Genomic DNA, 22,093 nt, shown 5'->3' with positions numbered 1-22,093 from the left:
TCTTAGTCCCGTCTACCGAGTTCTCCGCCTTTCTGCTAGTTCTAGTCCCTCCCTTTAGAATCCCCCCGCGGAGCCTTTAGAAGCTCCGCCTCCTTCCTTCGAAACAGTGCCTGTTCCATTCCCCCTGCTTCTACACATCGCGCCTGCGCACTTGTCCTGGCCGGAAACTCCTCCTTCCCTTCTTCCTAGCCCCTCCCTCTGGCAACTCTGCCCCACCCCTTAGCTTCTATGCCATACGCCTGCTGCGCCTGCGCTCCCCTCCCGGAGCCGGCCCTTCGCCCTGTCTCGGAGCTACTACGCGTGCGCTTAACCCCGCTGCTTCTCGTTTTGCCCCGAAATTTCGCGAAGGTTTCCGAAGGCTCCGCTCGGCTTTTTCCGGAGAGACTCGAGAGCGAAGGGGGGGAGGCCTCTTCGCTTCCTGTCTCCCGGCTCGTTGCTGTTGCCGGCTCCGGTAACCGGCTCTTCAGCTCTGCCCGCCATGTCCCAGCTCTGCTACAACCGGGGCTGCGGCCAGCGCTTCGACCCCAGCGCCAACACGGAGGGTACGAGCCGGGGCCGAGGGGTTTGCGAGGCCCCCCCGCCCCCTGCCGCTGCTTCTCTGCGGGCTCCTGGCTTAAGGGCTGGGGGCGCTGCGGGTGGCCGGGTCCCGTTAGGTTACGCGAGGTGGGCAGTGCTGATGGCGGGGGCTGGCCAGGGGAGCAGGCGCTGTGCTGTTTTGGAGGGGAGCCTGAGGGGCTGTGCCGTTTTTTTGGGGGGGGGGAGCAGGGCTGTGCTGTTTTTGGGGGGGGAGTCTGAGGGGGAGTAGGGCTGTGCTGTTTTTGGGGGGGGAGTCTGAGGGGGAGCAGGGCTGTGCTGTTTTTGGGGGGGGAGTCTGAGGGGGAGCAGGGCTGTGCTGTTTTTTGGGGGGGAGTCTGAGGGGGAGTAGGGCTGTGCTGTTTTTTAGGGGGGGAGTCTGAGGGGAAGTAGGGGCTGTGCTGTTTTTTGGAGGGGAGCCTGAGGGGCTGTGCTGTTTTTTGGGGGGGGAGTCTGAGGAGGAGCAGGGGCTGTGCTGTTTGGAGGGGAGCCTAGAGGGGAGGAGTGGCTCTGCTGTTTTTTGGGGGGGAACCTGAGGGGGAGCAGAGGCTGTGCTGTTTGGGGGGGAGCCTAGAGGGGAGGAGGGGCTCTGCTGTTTTTTGGGGGGGAACCTGAGGGGGAGCAGAGGCTGTGCTGTTTGGGGGGGAGCCTAGAGGGGAGGAGGGGCTCTGCTGTTTTTGGGGGGGAACCTGAGGGGGAGCAGAGGCTGTGCTGTTTGGGGGGGAGCCTAGAGGGGAGGAGGGGTTGTGCTATTTTTGTGGGGGAGAGTCTGGGGGAGCCTGTTAAGTGGCATGCTGTGTTTATTGGGGGAGTAGACAGGGAGGAGGGATGTGCTAGTATTGGGAACCTGGGGGGGATACAGACAAATAGCACAAGTATATAGGGACAAAGTTAGAGAGGCCAAGGCACAAACCAAGATTAAACTAGCTAGTGACATAAAGGGTAACAAGAACACAATCGACAAATACATTAAGAGCAAGAGGAAGACCAAGGACAGGGTAAGTCCTTTACTTAATAACCGAGGGAAAACAATAACAGAAAATGTGGAAATGGCCGAAGTTCTAAAGGACCTTTTTGTTTCAGTGTTCACCAAAAAAGTCTAATAGCAACTGGCTGTCTAAAACAGTGAATTCCAGTGAAAATGAAGTAGAATAGGAGACTAAAATAGGGAAAGAAAAAGTTAAAAATTACTTAAACAAGTTAATATATTCAAGTCACCAGGGCTTGATTAAATGCTTCCTAGAATACTCAAGGAGCTGACTGAGGAGGTATCTGAGCCATTAGCGATTATCTTAAAAAAGTTAGAGACAACAGGACAGATTCCAGAAGACTGGAAAGGGGTAAATATAGTGCCCAGCTATAAAAAGGGAAGTAAAGCCAACCCAGGGAATTACAGGCCAGTCAGCTTAACTTCAGTAACCAGAAAGATACTGTAGCAAATAATTAAGCAATCAAACATCTAGACACGTCGGTGATAAGTAACAGCATGGATTTGTCAAGAATAAATCATGTCAAACCAACCTAATAGCCTTTGACATTGTCACAAGCCTTGGGGGAATGGGTGGGGGGGAAGTATTCGATACTGTCTCTTGTGACCATCTCATAAACAAACTAGGGAAATACAGACTAGTGGTCCCCAATCTTTTTCATCTGGCTGGCGCCAGACGATGAGCCACAGAGGACTGTGGCGGTGGACGAGCATCCACCGAAATGCTGCAGACAAGCGGCAACGTCAATAGGTGTCGCCTCCAAAATGCTGTTGACAAGCAGCATCATCCAGAGGCATCGTCTGAAGTGCTGCTGAAAATTGGCGTTTCGGTGGTATTTCGCCTCTGGATGACGCTGCTTGTCAGTGGATGCTTGTTCACCAGCCAGTATGCGGCACACTTAGACGCCCTGGTGGGCCCCATGGTGTCCGCGGGCACTGCATTGGGGACCCCTGGACTAGATGGTGCTACTATTAGGTGGGTATATAACTGATTGGAAAGTCATTCCCAGAGAGTAATCATCAGTGGTTCACAGTCAGGCTGGAAAGGCATATTAAGTGGGGTACCACAGAGTTCAGTCATGGGTCCAGTTCTGTTCAATATCTTCACCAGTGATTTAGGGCTGGTGTCATTCAGACGTGCGAAAAAGACATCTCTCTGAGTCAGGTAGGTTACACCAATCTAAGCGCTGTCCACACCAATGCTGTGTCGGCATAACACGCTGTCCCACCAACATAGTTTCCGCCTCTCATGGAGACAGAGTAATTATTCCGATTGGAGAGCACTCTCCTGTTTGCATAGCAGGACTTTACCAGATGTGCCACAGCGGCGCAGCTGCATCAGTGCAGCTGTGCTGATATAGCACTGTGATGTAAACTTGCTGTTCGATAATGGCATAGAAAGTACACTTATAAAGTCTGTGGACAATAGCAAGCTGGGAGGGGTGCTTTGGAGGATAGGATTATAATTCAAAATGATGGACAAACTAGGGAAATGGTCTGAAGAAAATAGGATGAAATTCAGTGAGAATTAATGTGAAGTACTCCACTTAGGAAGGAACAATGAGTTGCATACATACAAAATGGGGAATGACTGCATGGGAAGAAGTACTGTAGAAAGGGATCTTGGGGTCACAGTGTATCAGAAGCTAAGTATCAGTGAAGAGTTTAACACGGCTGCAAAAAAAAGCAAACATCATTCTAAAATGTATTAGCAGGAGTGGTGTAAGACAAAAGAAATAATTCTTCCACTCTACTCTGTGCTGATAAGGCCTCAACGGAGTATTGTGTCCAGTTCTGGGCTATGCATTTCAGGAAAGATGTGGACAAATTGAAGAAAGTCCAGAGGAAAGCAACAAAAATGATTAAAGGTCTAGAAAACATGACCTGTGAGGAAAGATTGAAAAAATTGGGTTTGTTTAGTCTGGAGAACAGAAGACTGAGGGAGTGTCATAAACAGATAGCTAAGGGTTAACATCTTTTTTACCTGGAAAGAAGTAATCTGAACCACCTGACCAGAGGTCCAATCAGGAAACAGGATTTTTTCAACTCTGGGTGGAAGGAAGTTTGTGTCTAAATTCTTTGTCTTCTGCCTAAATCTCTCTCAGCTATGAGAAGGATTTTTCTATTTCCTGCTTTCTAATCTTCTGTTTCCAAGTTGTAAGTACAAAAAGGGTTTGTTGTTTTTGTATTTACATGTCTATAGTTGCTGGAGTGCTTTAAATTGCTTAAATTGTATTCTTTTTAAATAAGGCTGTTTATTCAATATTCTTTTAAGCAATTGACCCTGTATTTGTCACCTTAATACAGAGAGACCATTTGTATATATTTTTCTTTCTCTTTATATAAAGCTTTCTTTTAAGACCTGTTAAAGTTTTTCTTTACTGGGGAACTCCAGGGAATTGGGTCTGCAGCTCACCAGGGAATTGGTGGGAGGAAGAAGTCAGGGGAAAACCTGTGTGTGTTAGATGTACTAGCCTGACTTTGCATTCCCTCTGGGTGAGGGGGGAAGAGAGATTGACTCTCGGTAATTCTGTTCTCCAGGCTGGGAACGGGGAGGGTGAACTCCCTCTGCTTAAATTCACGGAGGTTGCTTCTGTGTATCTCTCCAGGAGCACCTGGAGGGGGGGAAGGGAAAAAAATTATTTCCCTTTGTTGTGAGCCTCAAGGGTTTGGGTCTTGGGGTCCCCAGGGAAGGTTTTGGGGGACCAAAGTGCCCCAAAACACTCTAATTTTTTGGGTGGTGGCAGCAGTACCAGGTCCAAGCTGGTAACTAAGCTTGGAGGTTTTCATGCTAACCTCTATATTTTGGACGCTAAGGTCCAAATCTGGGACTAGGTTATGATGGGGGGGACATAACAGTTTTCAAGTACAGTAACTCCTCACTTAACGTTGTAGTTATGTTCCTGAAAAATGCAACTTTAAGTGAAACAATGTTAAACTAATCCAATTTTCCCATAAGATTTAATGTAAATGCAAGGGGTTAGGTTCCAAGGAAATTATTTTTGGGCAGACAAAAGACATTATATACTGTACAGTACTGTACTGTGGTTTGGAAGTGCCTCTGTCTTACCCCACACAGGCACAGCCCGCTGAAGGCAAGGACCCTAGGAAGCACCTTCGCAGCAGCGGCGGTGGCTTCCCCAGAGAACAGGTGCCGACTTTGCTGGGGGATGCTCCAGGCCCTCTTCTTCCTCTTCCCACTCCACTCCAGGCCCACCTCTTCCCACCCCCACTCCACCTCCTCCCTGGAGCAGCCGCATCCTCCCCGCGACGTAAGCTGTTTGGCAGTGGGGGAAGCGCTGAGAGCGAGGGGGAGGAGGTGGAGAAGAGGAACTTGTATAATGCATCCTTGTAAAGTCACTGCTTTTCCACAGAATCTTACAAACAGTGGACAGAGCAGGCAGCCAAACGACATTATGAGGGAGCATGGCACAACTTTAAACGATCATGTTCCCTAATTAAGACATATCTTTGAAATAACATGAAGCCGGAGGACTTTAAGTGAGGAGTTACTGTACATAAAAGGTTGTTACGAGAAGTTGGGAGAGAAATTGTTTTCCTTAACTTCTGGGGATAGGACAAGGAGCAATGGCAGGTTTAGGTTGGACATTAGGAAAAACTTCCTAACTGTCAGAGTGATCAAACACTGGACTATATTGTCCAGAGAGGTTGTGTAATCTCCATCATTGGAGATTTTTAAGAGCAGGTTAGACAAGCACTTGTCAGGAATGGTGTAGATAATACTTAGCCCTGCAGGGGACTGGAGTGGATGACTTCTCAAGGTCCCCTGCAGTCCTATAATTCTAACACAGGGGCTTATCCATCTTGTTTCTCTAGTTTCTCTAATATAACTAGGACCAACTGGGCTATAAAAAACAGTGCATAATTGCAGTGTAGACATACCCATAGGTAACAAGTGGTAAGCCGGTTCTGTACATTGCCCGATCGTATCCTTGTGTCTCTTTTATCAGTGATGTCCCAAGTTAGAACAAAGCAAAGGATACATGCTGGCTGTAGCTAGTTCATCCGATATGGAGCCTTTGGCTTTTAGCACACAGGCTTGGATCTGGTTCTATTTGTCCATTTTAGAGTTTGTGCAGTGAGGGAAACTGATGCTTTATCCTATGATTAAGGTTAAGATTTTATCTGTTACTTTTAGAAAAAGTCATGGACAGTCACAGGCAATAAACAAAAATTCACGGAAGCTCTGACTTTTAGTAAAAATAACAGGAGGGCTGACTGCTGGGCAGGACTGACAGCCTGAACCCTGCCACCAGCGGGGGAAAAGGGGAATCTAGCCCCCCAGCAGTTGACAGCTGTGGGGGCCCTGGCTTATAGATTGTGATCATGCCACCTCTTAACTTTCTCTTTGTTAAGCTAAACAGATGGAGTTCATTGAGCCTTTGGCTATAAGGCATGCTTTGCAATCCTTTAATCAAGTTTATGAACACCAGATAAGGTTCAACACTGCCTTAAATCTTAGCTGCCTTTGGCTTAGGAGGCTTGAATCCATCTCTCAAACAACTGTAAATAGTCGTGTTGGGTGTTGCAAAACTGAGTTGAGAATCAATGCCCTTCAAATGGACTAGGCTAACATTTGTCTCTCTTTCTACTGGGATACCAGCTAAGGTTAGCGCTATATGAGTGCTGATCATGGTCCCCAAAAGATCCCCTGATAAATGTAGTAAAGGTAATTTTATTTATACGTATATTGTGGTGTATATGCCCCCCCCCCCCCAAAAAAAAAAAAAGTTTGTACCTTAAGGAACGTAGTCTAACTAGGCTGTATATGGCTCCATTTATATTCTCTGAATGCTTGTTCTGTCAAGTCTGAATCTGCTCTCCTGGGGATTTTCTTCAGTTTAAAAGAGTAATGGGAAAGAGGTGGAAGGTGGAGCTCATGTGCAATGTGAGATTCAAATGTGTGGAGTTCTGGCTGTAATTGTGTTTAGATTAATAGTTGCAGGGGTTTTTGGTTCATTTAATTTGCATTTTCATTTAGTATAGCATTTTTCTTTTCTTTCAGATTCATGCACTTATCATCCAGGTGTACCAGTCTTTCATGATGCTCTAAAGGTGGGTATGCCAGGATATAGGTAGTGAAAGGTTCTTTAAATCCTTAGATAGTGTATCTTTGTATCTGTAGTGCTGTGCTCCAACTCAGTCAATGATGTAGCAAATGTCCTTTCTCTGGAATTCAACCAAAACCCCCCAGAAATGGCATTTATCTAAAGTTGAAAAAGAAAATGAATAGTGCTAGACTCAAGCAATAAGTAACAGGTAAATTATTTGACCACTCACTGCAGCAGGTGATTATTATTTTTCTATTAATCTCAAACTGAGCATTTTGTTTAATCATTACGTATCCTATATCATTTTGTGACAAATGTATTGCCTTACCACAGCCGCGTAAAAAGCACTGCACGTAGAACTGTTTTCTATTACAGACATTTTAGAATTTCAGTACACACAATTTAAAATTTGTTTTTCTTTGTATTCTTTTTGCATTTTAAAGAAAATTATATCTCTCAAAAACTGACTAATACACTTTGGAAAGGTTAGACCTTTTTCTCAGTAGTCTCTTGTTTATATCAGCAGTTCTTAAACTCTGATCTGTGGATCATTGGTGGTCCAGGAAGCATTTGTTGATGGCCTACAGGGACCAGGCTGGCCATATGTTGTTGATTCTCCTCAGTTTTGGAAGTTAAGTTTAATTAAGACAGCAAAAATATATTAAATACTTTTATTTGTCCAGGTAAGCAATTAGTGTAGTCGCTATGGAGATACTGTATGGAAAAATCTGAATTCTTGGCTTGTATAAAGGACAAAGGCAGAATTCCTTAAAGAAGACCATCTGATTCTAAATGAAGTTAATGTGAAGTTTGGAAGAGGCAAAATAATAGCTTTAAAATATTGATGGCAAGAAATAAGGAATGGAAAAAAAAGCCACAAGAATATCTCAAACCTGTAAGGTTCATGAATTTGTGAATGATTATACAGTGTGGGAGAGGACTTATAATAATAACAACAACTATTGGAGATATACCTATCTCCTAGAACTGGAAGGGACCCTGAAAGGTCATTGAAATCCAGCCCCCTGCCTTCTCTATCAGGACTACTGATTTTTGCCCCAGATTCCTAAGTGACCCCCTCAAAGCTTGAACTCACAACCTTGGGTTTAGCAGGCCAATGCTCAAACCACTGAGCTATCCCTCCCCCAGACTTGGAAAGAGACTGTCTGGCATCAGCTTGCTATAAGGAAGAGGTGTGAAACAGTTGTTAGTCCCATGAGGAGAAGCCAGAAGGTGGAGGAGTGGAATTTCCTCAAAACCTTCCTCTTTTCCAATTTTGTGCTGAGGCATCATCAGAAATGGCCGTGATTGAGAGGAGAGCTATGCCCAAGATAACTATTCCTTGGTAATGATAGGAGTGAGCAGCATGTGCTTACTAGCTGGCTATGAATAGCTATTGAAAAATTGATTGGCTGAAGCTGAATATCAGAATTTTAAGATGGAAATAATATCCAGAGTATTTACTAACAGACAACCTATCCTCAATTCTCAATTAGTAGGGGTCAGTCTACACTCATTGCTATATTTGCTTTCCACAAGCTACTCTCAGTATAACTTTTTACAAGTGATGTACCCAAATATTTGGATCTAATATTTTAACTGTATCGCTAAATGTATTAATCTCTAGTTGGGATATTGCAGCTTATGTATTATATATATTTTATGATTTTTAAACCAAACTTTGTACTTTTGGATAATTTAGGCATTATAGATCTATAGACACTCTTTCTTTAACCTGTGTATTAGATAATTTTAACATTAGCTTTAATAAAAAATTTTAAATCAGCACTTGTTACAAAAAAACTACACATTCTACCTCCCTTTTTTCTCCTCCCCTCATTTCCTGGTCTCACTGAAAATTTATAGTGAGCCCTATTGGGTATAATTTTCCTTCTAATATGTGTCCTAAATAACCTAAACAATAAATGCTGTCTTACTGTTCACAGTATATTGTCTGTTTAAAGGATGAATGTTTAGAGGAAACAGAAGGCATTATTTTGCAGTAGTTCAAAGAAAAAGTGAATCCCATCATCATGTCTCTTAGTCTGCTGCAGAAATACATTGTTAATCAAAGTATCTTTTGTAATACCAAATTAAAGGTTCTTTGAGTTTCCAGATAAGTTGGTTTGTGTGGTGCAGTAAGATATGTTTCTCTAGCATCAGGACTGTCTCGTCTGGTATAATAAATGTTGGTTTTTAGTTGACCTAATATGAGCAGACGACTGTCTAAATCAAAGATTACACTAGAGAAAGGGGTAATGAAGGAGGCTGACATAAAATAGATCTATGACTCTCCAAAGATAAGGAAGACATTTCTGTCCATGCTACATTGCTCTTGAAAATAGGGACTGTGTCCATAGCATTAGCAGGTGAACTCAAACTCAGAGAGATTTATTTTAGTTTACCTATTTTTTCATATTGAATCAGAACCTTGCACAGCATAGGAGTATTGTTTTGATGGTGCTTTATGATGAAGTCACCAAATGTTGACTACTGATAGCTGCTGTAGAAGTCTTTACATTTTCAAAAATACAGAGATGATCAGCAGTGTCCAAGGGAGAAGAGAGTGTTAAGTCACGGGTTCTCAAACGAGGGGTTGGGACCCCTCTGGAAGTCATCAGGTTATTAAATGGGGCGTCGCGAACTATCAGCCTCCACCCCAAAGCCTGCTTCATCTCCAGCTTTATAATTAAAGCTTTATAATTATGTTAAATATATAAAAATGAGTTTTTAATTTATAAGGGGGTAGCACTCAGAGGCTTGCTATATGAAAGGGTCACCAGTACAAAAGTTTGAGAACCACTGTATTAAGACTATAAAGCAACATATGCTGGAAAGAATTATCACTAACCTTTTGCTTCTAATAAACTGTTACTGATAAACTGTGTTTGCATTTCTCTCATTATTTTATTCCAAATTTTATAGGGCTGGTCATGTTGCAAGAGAAGAACAACAGACTTCTCTGACTTCTTAAGCATTGCGGTATGTATTGGTGATTTAAAAAAAAATATTGCAGTTTATCTAGCTTATCTGTTATGCTATCAAAAATGTTTAGTATCAAAGATCATAGAATTAGATGGTACATTAAGCAAGTTTTAAAGGGATACATCTTGTTAAACCAAAATCATTTTGAATCTAACAGAGTGAAGCAAGGCACTCTTTCTGCTTGTGGACTACTTAGATGTTAAATTTCAATTTCTACATTTCAGCAATTTATTAATTGGTTCTGTCAAAATGTGTTTAAAATATTATAAAAATATGAGGCCAGGAGAAGAAATGATAGTGTTTTTGCAATCATTTGTCTAAATCAGAGGTTCTCAAATTGTGGTCCACGAGCTCCATTCAGGTAGTCTATGGATGGTTCCCTCTAAGGTGCGCACCTGGGTGGCCCTGCACAAGAGAATGAAGGGCCACCTACCTAATTAGTGGAGCTGCGGGCTGAGACAGGGTGGGGTGAATTTGGGATGTTCAGGACTGCATCGGCCAGAGAAAGGTGACTTTCCCTAGCTCCAGGGCTGCGGTTTCTGGGAGAGAAGGCCCTCCTTCTCAGCCCTAGCTTGGGGGCTGCAGCGGCGGGGAAGAGAGGGAGAGACCCTTCCCCTTCTTCCTAGCCCCAGCGTGAGGGCTGCCGTGGCGGGAGAGAGAGGGCACATCAGTTGCATTAGAAAGGTAAGACTACAGATACTAAAATATGAGCTGTGTGCTTTTATCTGTAGAACAAAAAAAGTTTTGGGTTTTTTTGTTTTTGTTTTTTGTTTAATATAGCGCTTTTATAAAGCACTTTACAATAGTTAACTAACGGTGCAAACAACATTTGGAAAGATCATTAAGTGGTCTGCCAAGACCTTCAGCAATTTTCAAGTGGTCTGCGGGGAAAAAAAAGTTTGAGGACCACTGATATAAATCATAAACAATTAAAGAGATTTTGCTCAAACTTTAATTTAAAAAAAAAAAGCCTCTTTAATAAGCATAGAACATGTCATATGTGTTCCGCATCTCCTGGTTTTCAGATATATGAACAAACTTTCCGGATGTCAATGAACCCATTTTTCAACTTTAGTTATAGCATTTGTTGCAAAGCAGCCACTAAAACTGAGTGAAGAGTGAAGGATATGAGTGAGAAATCAAATTGCATTAGTTCATTTAAACTTGGAGAATAGTTTGTTTTTTGGACTTTGCACATGAAGTAGTTTTTTTCACACCTGTTTCTATGTCATCTACAACAGGGCTGTACAAAGGGTCTCCATAATAGTGAGAAACCCCCTGAGCCTGTGAAACCTGAAGTCAAAACTACCTCTGAGCGAAAGGAGCTAGCTGAACTGAAACCTAAATTTCAGGAGCATATAATTCGGGCACCAAAGCCAGTGGAAACCATTAATAGGCCAAGGTACGGTATATTGAACTGCCATTTGTGCCAAATTTGTTTCCAGTGGCTAACTTAGAACTTGTTTTGGTTATTGCCATTGATTTTATTTGGAAGGTACTATGGTGACAAGCAGCAGCATTAAATCTTAAAATAGATATCCTAACCCTTCATTATTGTCATGACCAGATCAGGACCTTAGCGTCCAAAATATGGGTGTTAGCATGAATTCCCCTAAACTTAATTACCAGCTTAGATCTGATAGCGCTGCCACCAATCAGGAATTTTTAGGGCCTGATACCCTCTGGTCCCCCCCAAAACCTTCCCTGGGGGACCCCCAGACTCAGATGCCTTGAGTCCTACAACAAAAGGAAATAACCCCCTCCCCTTGTTTCCTGGTTACTTCCTCCCAGGCTCCCCTCCCTGGACGACGTTGGGAGATTCCCTGCTTCCAGTCCTGGAAACACAAGTACCGAGAGAGCTAATCTCTCTTCCCCCTTACCCAAAGGATATGCAAAGCAGGCTTAGTAAATCTAACACAAAGAGATTTTCCCTCTGACTTCTTCCTCCCACCAATTCCCTGGTGAGCTGCAGATTCAATTCCCTGGAATCCCCACTAAAGAAAAACTCCAACAGGTCTTAAAAAGAAAGCTTTATAAAAAGAAAAAAAATACATTAAAAATAGTCTCTGTATAAGGTGAAAATATACAGGGTCAATTGCTTAAGAAAAAAAAGTGAATAAACAGCCTTATCCAAAAAGAATACAATTCAAAACACTCCAGCAACTACACACATGTAAATACAAAAAAAAACAGTATAAACCTATTGTCTTACTATCTTTGTACTTACAACTTGGAAACAGAAGATTAGAAAGCCTGGAGGTAGGAAAATCACTCTCAGAGTCGAGAGGGTCAGACACAAGACAAAGAACAAAGAACTCACACCCAACACTTCCCTCCACCCAGATTTGAAAAAAATCAGATTTGAAAAAAATCTTGTTTTCTGATTGGTCCTCTGGTCAGGTGTTTTAGGTCACTGCTTGTTAACCCTTTTTTAGGTGAAAGAGACATTAACGCTTAGCTATCTGTTTATGACACGCTCCCCAAATTGCAGACAGTGGGGACCTCACTGGCGGCGATTTCCTCCTAGAACTTTAAAATAAACAGATTAATACAACACATGCACCTTTACATATACCACTAAGTATATAATTAACAGACTTTTACATTTTAAGAACACTTTTTAACTACTGGATTCTGGAAAACTCTCACGGGAGAGAGCATCAGCTACTTTGTTAGAAGCTCCTGAAATGTGCTGAATTTCAAAATCAAAATCTTGGAGAGCTAAACTCCATCGAAGAAGTTTCTTGTTGTTCCCCTTGGCAGTATGAAGTCACTTTAGCGCAGCATGGTCAGTTTGTAGCTGGAACTGCCATCCCCAAACATATGGGCGTAGCTTTTCCAGGGCGTACACAATGGCGTAGCATTCCTTTTCACTGACTGACCAGTGACTTTCCCTCTCAGACAGTTTCTGAGAGGGAAAGTTGTGATCCGTTGCTTCCAGCATGAGAACTGCTCCTATACCACGCTCAGATGCATCCGTGGTTACTAGGAATGGCTTGTCAAAATCCGGGGCCCTGAGCACAGGGTCAGACATGAGCGTCGCCTTAAGTTGAGTAAAGGCCTTTTGACACTCATCAGTCCACTTAACTGCATTTGGCTGGGTCTTTTTGGTCAGGTCGGTCAGTGGGGCAGCGATTTGGCTGTAGTGTGGTACAAATCGCCTGTAGTACCCGGCCAAGCTTAAGAAGGATTGGATCTGTTTCTTTGACTTTGGGACAGGCCACTTTTGGATAGCAGCCACCTTGGCCTGTAGGGAGTTTATGGTTCCTCGACCCACGTGGCGTCCCAGGTAAGTCACTCTGTTTTGGCCTATTTGACACTTTTTGGCCTTAACAGTTAGTCCGACCTGCATGATGCGCTCAAAGACCTTTTCCAGGTGTAGTAGGTATTCGGGCCAGGAGTCTGAAAAAATGGCCACATCATCGAGGTAGGCAACTGCATATTCTCCCAGTCCTGCTAGTAGACCATCTACCAGCCTCTGGAAGGTGGCGGGTGCATTTCGAAGCCCAAAAGGAAGGACATTAAATTCATACACCCCCGCATGGGTGACGAATGCTGACCTTTCCTTGGCAGGTTCGACTAGCGGTACTTGCCAGTACCCCTTGATTAAGTCTATTGTAGAGATGAACTGGGCACGTCCCAACTTCTCCAATAGCTCATCGGTGCGTGGCACTGGATAGTTGTCCAGACGAGTTACCGCATTTAACTTATGGTAGTCCACGCAAAAGCGTATTTCCCCATCTGGTTTGGGTACCAGAACCACTGGAGATGCCCATGCACTGGTAGATGAGCAGATTATACTCATCTGTAGCATGTTCTGGATCTTCCGTTCTATAGCAGCTTGGGTAGGAGGAGACACCCGGTAGGGTGGGGTTCTAATGGGGTGAGCATTACCTGTGTCAATGGAGTGGTATGCCCGTTCAGTCCGTCCTGGGGTGGCTGAGAACAATGGGGCGAAGCTAGTGCACAGCTCCTTGATTTGTTGCTGCTGCAGACATTCCAGGGTGGTTGAGAGGTTCACCTCTTCCACGCCACCGTCTTTTTTCCCTTCATAGTAGACATCTTGAGGCCACTCAGCATCATCTCCCTGGACTGTAAACTGACAAACCTGTAAGTCTCTGGAATAGAAAGGCTTGAGAGAATTAACATGGTACACTCTGGGCTTTAGTGAGGAATTGGGAAATGCTATGAGGTAGTTCACAGTTTCCAGGTGCTCTTGGACCGTGAATGGCCCTTCCCATGATGCTTCCATCTTATGGGTGTGTTGCGCCTTCAAGACCATAACCTGGTCTCCTACCTTGAAGGAACGTTCTCTGGTATGTTTGTCATACCAGGCCTTTTGCTCTTCCTGAGCGTCCTTTAGGTTTTCTTTAGCAAGGGCTAAAGAGTGTCGGAGGGTGCTTTGTAGGTTGCTTACAAAGTCCAGAATGTTAGTTCCTGGAGAAGGCGTAAACCCTTCCCATTGCTGCTTCACCAACTGTAATGGCCCCTTAACCTCGTGGCCATACACAAGTTCAAATGGTGAAAACCCTAAACTGGGATGTGGTACAGCCCTGTAGGCAAACAGCAACTGCTGCAGCACTAGATCCCAATTATTGGAGTGTTTGTTGACAAATTTACGTATCATGGCCCCCAAAGTTTCATTAAACCTTTCCACCAGGCCATTGGTTTGATGGTGGTACGGGGTGGCAACCAAGTGGTTCACCCCATGAGTTTCCCACAGTTTTTGCATGGTCTCTGCCAGGAAATTAGATCCTGAATCTGTAAGGATGTCGGAGGGCCAATCTACCCTGGCAAAAATGTCTGTTAGGGCCTGACACACAGCGTTAGCCCTGGTGTTGCCTAGAGCTACTGCTTCCGGCCATCGGGTAGCAAAGTCCACGAAAGTCAGTATGTACTGCTTTCCTCTGGGCGTCTTTTTTGGGAAAGGACCCAGAATATCCACAGCTACTTGCTGAAATGGGACCTCAATTATGGGGAGTGGCTGGAGAGGGGCCTTGACCTGGTCTTGGGGTTTTCCCACTCTTTGGCATACCTCACAAGACCGGACATACTTGGCAACGTCCTTGCCCATCCCCTCCCAGTGGAAGGACTTCCCCAACCAGTCCTTGGTTCTGTTCACCCCAGCATGGCCACTGGGATGATCATGGGCTAAGCTTAAGAGTTTCCCCCGGTACTTAGTTGGAACCACCAACTGTTTTTGCGGCTGCCATTCTTCCCGGTGTCCACCAGAAAGAATCTTCTTGTATAAAAGTCCTTGGTCTGTAACAAACCGGGATGGGTGAGAAGAGCGGAGAGGCGGTGAGGTGCTCCGTGCCGCCGCCCAAGCTTTCTGAAGGCTGTCATCCGCTTCCTGCTCAGTCTGGAACTGTTCCCTTGAAGCTGGGGTCACCAGTTCTTCCTCAGACTGGGGACTTGGGCTTGGTCCCTCTGGAAGCGATGTAGGTGATGGGGTTGTTTCCGTTGCTGGTGAACCACTCTCCGCTGGTGCACTAAGTAGTATTTCAGGCTCTGGCTGAGCCTTTTGGGTATGGCTGTCTGTTGCTTCTGCCAGTTCTGGCTTGCTGGCGCCTTCTAGCGTTGAGTTTGAAGATGTGGTTGCAATTGCTGTTCCAGTTCCGGGCCTGGGACTGGAGGTGCTGTGGCTGTTTCAGTGGTTGGCATGGAATCCGGGTCCACTACCTCTGTCTGGGTCTCAGGTAACACAGATGGGGCGTCTGTGGACGGCTCAGGAACAGGAATGGGTCTGGAAGCTTGCCTGGTTTGGCTACATGTAACCATTCCCACTCTCTTAGCCCGCTTCACCTAGTTGGCCAAGTCTTCCCCCAGTAGCATGGGAATGGAATAATTGTCATAGACTGCAAAAGTCCACATTCCTGACCAGCCTTTGTACTGGACAGGCAGTTCAGCTGTAGGCAAGTCTACAGCTTGTGACATGAAGGGGTAAATTGTCACTTGGGCCTTTGGGTTGATGAATTTGGGGTCTACGAAGGATTGGTGGATAGCTGACACTTGTGCCCCCGTGTCTCTCCACGCGGTAACCTTCTTTCTGCCCACTCTCAAAGTTTCCCTTCGCTCCAAGGGTATTTGAGAGGCATCTGGGCCTGGGGATCTTATGGGTGATGGTGGTGTAATGAACTGCACTCGGTTTGGGTTCTTTGGGCAGTTGGCCTTTATATGTCCCAGTTCATTACACTTAAAGCATCTTCCAGCTGACTGGTCACTGGGTCGAGGTGGGTTACTGGAGACTGGTGAGGTGGAAGAATAGGGTGTCTGTGGCTTTCCTTGGGTTGTAGGTGGGGTCTTTGGTTGTCCTCAGTTGTAGGGTTTATGGTCGGTGTGCCCTCTGGGGTATTCGTTCCCCTTGACAGTAGCTTTCTTGCTTTCTGCCAGTTCCATCCATCTGGCTCCAATCTCCCCCGCCTCAGTGAGATTTTTGGGTTTTCCATCTTGTATGTACCGTGTTATGTCCTCAGGAACACCATCCAAGAACTGCTCCCTTTGTATGAGGAGGTGCAGTTCGTCTATGGATTTAACATTGTTTCCTGATATCCAGGCCTCATAATTTTTCCCAACGTAGTAGGTGTGTTTGGGAAATGACACATCTGGTTTCCACTTTTGGGTTCTGAAATGCCGACGGGCATGATCCGGGGTTATCCCCATTCTTAATCTGGCCTTGTTTTGAAACAGTTTATAATCGTTCATTCTGTCCTTTGGCATTTCAGCCGCCACTTCTGTGAAGGGTCCACTGAGCAGTGGCCTCAATTCTACCATGTACTGGTCTTCAGGGATGCTGTACCCAAGGCATGCCTTTCCAAAATTTTCTAAGAAGGCCTCAGTGTCATCACCTGCCTTGTAAGTGGGAAATTTCTTGGGATGTGGAACCTTAATTGGCGAAGGGTTGTTAGGATTGGCTGGAGCATGTTGCCCAGCCTGCGCTAGCTCCAGTTCATGTTTTCTCTGTTTTTCCCTCTCTTCACTTTCTTTTTGTTGTTTTTCCATTTCTCTGTGGTGGGCTGCATTTTTGGCGTCTTGTTGTTTTTGTAGCCTTTCCATCTCTTGTTTGTGAGTTGCCTCATCTCTGGCCCTTTGTGTTCTTAGTAGTTCTATCTGTTTTTCCATTGCTTCCAGCTGTACTGCTTCTGGTTTTCGTGACATTCTGGTTCCTGTTTTCTTGTGTTGGGGTGCCCTCCGGTGTTTACTGCCTGAACTGCAGGTTCTCTGTTGCCTTCTGGGGTCTGCCTAGCAACAGTGCCTTTTTCCCTTTCTTCCTCTAGCTAATCTTTTTAATGTAAAGTAAACCAGAAAAACCACTTTATTTGTATGTGTATTGTGCTGGGTACTTGACTGTCAGTCGGAGTGCTGTTGTCTCACAAAAGACCCTTAATAGTTCCTTAATGGTTCCTTGCTTAATATGCAAGCCAAAAACTGCAAGAGAGAGCAGAAGAAAAAAATTCTCTCTGGTTCCTTTTAAAACCAAACCCTCTCTGCTTAAAAGCCCCTAGCAGAGAAAAGAAAAATATAATATTCCTACTGGCTTCTGGATTCTATCTCTCCCACCACTGCACACCATGTCATAACATTTCTTCTCAGATCTGGACCTTAGCGTCCAAAATATGGGTGTTAGCATGACTTCCCCTAAACTTAATTACCAGCTTAGATCTGATAGCGCTGCCACCAATCAGGAATTTTTAGGGTCTGATACCGTCTGGTCCCCCCAAAACCTTCCCTGGGGGACCCCCAGACTCAGATGTCTTGAGTCCTACAACAAAGGGAAATAACCCCCTCCCCTTGTTTCCTGGTTACTTCCTCCCAGGCTCCCCTCCCTGGATGACCCTGGGAGATTCCCTGCTTCCAGTCCTGGAAACACAAGTACCGAGAGAGCTAATCTCTCTTCCCCCTTACCCAAAGGATATGCAAAGTCAGTCTTAGTAAATCTAACACAAAGAGATTTTCCCTCTGACTTCTTCCTCCCACCAATTCCCTGGTGAGCTGCAGACTCAATTCCCTGGAGTCCCCACTAAAGAAAAACTCCAACAGGTCTTAAAAAGAAAGCTTTATAAAAAGAAAGAAAAATACATTAAAAATAGTGTCTGTATAAGGTGAAAATATACAAGGTCAATTGCTTAAGAAAAAAAAGTGAATAAACAGCCTTATCCAAAAAGAATACAATTCAAAACATTCCAGCAACTACACACATGTAAATACAAAAAAAAAAACAGTATAAACCTATTGTCTTACTATCTTTGTACTTACAACTTGGAAACAGAAGATTAGAAAGCCTGGAGGTAGGAATATCTCTCTCAGAGCCGAGAGGGTCAGATACAAGACAAAGAACAAAGAACTCACACCCAACACTTCCCTCCACCCAGATTTGAAAAAAAATCAGATTTGAAAAAAATCTTGTTTTCTGATTGGGCCTCTGGTCAGGTGTTTTAGGTCACTGCTTGTTAACCCTTTTTTAGGTGGAAGAGACATTAACCCTTAGCTATCTGTTTATGACAATTATATATTACATAATTTTCAAGTGGACATTAATTTATTAAGTCAGACATTTTCAAACCTAGCAATGACAATATTTAAATTACAGCTTTTGGTTTTATATGGCATCTCTTATATGGATTAATTCAAAATATTTTAGTTACATGCTGTGGAAGCATAGGCAGATGAAATGACCATTGTGTACTTGAGAATAGCTTGTACACTGTCTTTAGATGTCTTGGTAGGATAATTGGCAACGATATTTAAGTTATTTCTAGTTTTGATCTGGACTTGCCTGAATTATGGACATAAAGGTCCCTTGGTTAACATCTCTTCTGAAGCACAGAAACATAGTACAGAACCCCTCGGTGTTGTCATTATATAAGAGCCAAAGTTCTAGTGTGGAACTTTGTGGTGAAGAGTACTGATAACTGAGCTATATCAACATAGTGATATTGTTACTGGAATATACAATTTTTATTGATTTCTTAACTTTGTAATCAGACCTTAAAACACACAATGAGAAATTGAACACATACGTTAGTTATATTTGTCAATTTAGCATTCTGCCACAAGAAGTAAAGCCACTCTACCAAATCAAATAATGTGACTTTTATCTAAATCACTCTTAACTTTCACCTCAGGTTTCTTAATGCCTGTGATTAAAATATGGGCTGTATCTACTCATGGGTTTCAGCTGTTCTGTTCTAACATACTTTCTTGTAGATAAGGTGACAGATAATACAAATAATAAATGTTGTCATAGTGCCTAGGAGCCATAGAGAAGGAACAAAACCCCACTGTGCTAGGTGCTGTACAAACAGAACAAAAAGACAGACCCTGCTCCAAAGATCTTACAATCTAAGTGTAAGACAAGACAATATAGGAATACAGCCAGATAGGGAAGTACAAGGAAATAGTGAGATAATGTGTTAGCATAAGCTATGGTCTCAGCATACTAGTGGCTTAACTGTTGTCAAGTTTTTGTAGGCGTTATGGCAAAGAGGAGTTTTAAGGAGTCTAATGAAGTAGCTCTGCAGATGTTTACAGGGAATTGCTCAAGCATGAGGGACAGCATGGGAGAAAGCATAAAGGTTTTTGTTTGAAAATTTTCAAAGTCTGCTAATGGGGGCTGGCCTCATGCGCCTATTGGAGGCAGGAGTCAGCATCTCATTACTGAATGAGAGAATGGAGAGGTCATGAAGGGCCTTGAAAATGAAGGCCTGCAGCTTTTGTTTGATACAATAAAAAAGGGGGAGCCAGTGGAGAAAGAGCCAGCTCTACTGTTTTCATCGCCCCAAGCAGTGCGCCGAATTGCTGCCACAGATGGCGGGGGCAGTCCGTGTGCCGTTAGGGCGGCACACGCGTTTCCACGGCAGCAGTTCTGCGGCAGCTTCTGTATTCAGCCAGAAGTCAGAAGCTGTGCCGCTGCAGACAGCTGTACATAGAAGCTGCCACCAAATTGCCGCCACCACAGAAACGCACATACCACCATAACGGTACACGGACTGCCCCTGCCGTCCGCGGCGGCAATTCGGTGCGCTGCTTGGGGGCAAAAACACACAGACTGCCGCCCCTTGCAGATTGCCAACCAAAGCACTTGCTTGGAATGCTGGTGCCTGGAGCCAGCCCTGACTGGAGAGATGCAAAGAGGGAGTGTGACATGGCCAAAGCTATGGGCTAGGTAAATGATCTTTGTAGCAGTGTTCTGAAAACATCTTTTAAGGTACAGCTGCTGTGTGATCTTCTGAGTGGATCCCTGGCTCTAATAAAACACCAAAACTGGGAATCTGAGTCACATGTAGCAGCTGAAGTCTCTCAACCTAGAGTAGGGAGATTGCCTTTGACAACTCTTCTAGTTGATTTTCCCAACCCACTAACATCAATTTGAGCTTGACTGAATTAAGACTCAGCCAGCTTGCCATCATCAGTTGTACAATTTCATAACAAGACTTCATTCTCTTGGTATTTTGTAGTGGCTAATTGAGATGGCTTTTCTTTTTCTATGTCATGTCAGAGTGATGGTGAAGAGTATTCTAATCTTGTCACAGCAGAAGTTTGAAAGGTATCCTTTGTCATATTACATAATTTATTTTGACCAAGATAACATGAATACATTTAAATGTTTTAGCCCAGATGAGCCAATGACAAGCTTACAGCTGAAAGTATCAGCTTCCCTGAAACAAGCACTAGATAAACTGAAACTAGCATCAGAGAATGAAGAAGAAAAAAAAGGTAAGAATCTATAACAACAAAATGAGATGCCAAAGACACACTTGTTGCCATATCCAGAGACAAATGGTAGAATGTCTCACGTGCCAGTGTTTCAGAATTAATGACTTTACAAAGGTATTCAAGAGCCACTTATTCCAGCAAATTAGTTCCACAGAAGGCAGCAATTAAATTGAAACTGACACCAGGAGAGAAACATGTTTCCCTAAGCAGTTTATTCAAACCGTCAATGGTGTGTATTGTATACACCTTACTTCTTACTTCCGGAAGTTAGGTATTTGTTATCCCTGGCATATTTTTCCAAACAGTTTCAATGGAAAAACTGTTTTCACTTGGAACAATAGACATTTCAGGTAATTGAAAATAGATAGACCCAGATAATCAAGATTGGATTTCTTTCTAAATGATATTTTCTAGGAGTTGTTTTGGGGGAGTTCTATGGCCTATGGCTCTATGTTATAGAGGAGTTCAGGTTAGCTGGTCACAATGCTCATTTTTGGCCTTGGAATCTAGGAATTACATTTGTATGGTCTCTTTGTAGATGTTCCCATATTGTTTACACCAGAACTAAAGCCCTTTTTCCAAGGGAAATGTCCCTGGCTTTCCAAAAAAAAAAAATATTCATAGAGGTTCTAGTTGTCAAGATAACGTCTCCTAGGACTGCTATCTTGGCTGTTTTAAAAATCTATCACAATTAAATCATTGCATAATAACTCCAAGTGGATGTATGCAATATATAATGTAAAGAAGAAAGTCCTTTAATTTATCAACAAAAACTATTAATTTAAAAACTGGAGAGTTTTAAACTCTGGGATAGCCCTGTATGAAGTAATTGTATTTCTAATATGGTAGCACTCTATACAACACAGTAACGGTTTTCAGAAAGAGGAGTTCATATTAAAGCACCTGCCTGTGGGAGTTTTTTGTTTGTTTGTTTTTTCCTGCACCTAAAGTACTGAGCAGTCATTAGCTCCCAATAATCTCCAGAACTGCTTGTGTAATTTCTCCCTGAACATTCCAGCACGCAAGGCAAGTGCATCCTCCTCTGTGCTCCCTTATGTGGTGCACAATGCTTCCCTCAGCACACCCAGCTCAGTGTGCAGATATAGAAGTGTATTGGGGTCATGGTCCTGTCTGATCTCTGATCGCATTAGGGAACATATAGGAAGTAGTTTCTGTATGTAATTCTGACAGGCCTTTGTGTAGGGTGCAGAAAATGAGGGATGCTATTTGTACTCTTCCACCTACCACCTATGGATGTATGGAAGGGTCTGTCAGAATCTAGACTTGAAGTAAATATTTGATATTTTTAAAATGGCATTTTTATATTTATAGTAAGGATATCTATATACCTTAATTTTACAGAAGAGGACAGTGATGAGATCAAAGTTGGGACGTCTTGTAAAAATGGAGGCTGTTTGAAGGTAAATAACTGTTTTATTCCTTCTGTTTACAGTATACCTATAGAATCCTAAGAACATGAACAAGTCAGTATTTTAAAACGCATTACAAAGTAATTCAGAGTCCAAACAAGGTCCACAAGTCTTAATAAATAGATACACCTTTCAACGTATTCAAAAAGTCAAAATGTAGGTTCTTTTGGATCAATGAGTTAGTAATCTCAAGAGTTGAGGCCCATCACTGAGATTTCTGGGCCCCAAATTAAAAACGTAGGAGTTTGTCAGTCTGAGCGTGTCTGATACCTTAGTCCAGCAGTTTAAAAATTAGGTTGAGTGAGGTGATACCAAACTATGAAAGGCTT

The 22,093-nt window shown here is 43.6% G+C and overlaps 1 protein-coding gene across 1 annotated transcript in view; it reads left to right on the top strand.

Moving 5' to 3' along the window:
* Window positions 1-280: 280 nt before the first annotated feature.
* CHORDC1 (cysteine and histidine rich domain containing 1) overlaps window positions 281-22,093 on the top strand; it is a 32,646-nt gene continuing 10,833 nt past the window's right edge. The window contains exons 1-6 of the mRNA XM_030559179.1: window positions 281-542; window positions 6,588-6,637; window positions 9,559-9,615; window positions 10,860-11,020; window positions 20,231-20,334; window positions 21,697-21,755. Coding sequence (XP_030415039.1) covers window positions 479-542; window positions 6,588-6,637; window positions 9,559-9,615; window positions 10,860-11,020; window positions 20,231-20,334; window positions 21,697-21,755 — 495 coding nt within the window. The 5' untranslated portion in view covers window positions 281-478. The remainder of the gene's footprint in view (window positions 543-6,587; window positions 6,638-9,558; window positions 9,616-10,859; window positions 11,021-20,230; window positions 20,335-21,696; window positions 21,756-22,093) is intronic.

This window comes from Gopherus evgoodei, chromosome 1 (assembly GCF_007399415.2).
Source record: "Gopherus evgoodei ecotype Sinaloan lineage chromosome 1, rGopEvg1_v1.p, whole genome shotgun sequence".
NCBI lineage: Eukaryota > Metazoa > Chordata > Testudines > Testudinidae > Gopherus > Gopherus evgoodei.
The sequence above is the reverse complement of the archived record's forward strand: the minus strand, read 5'-3'. Positions and strand labels throughout refer to the sequence as shown.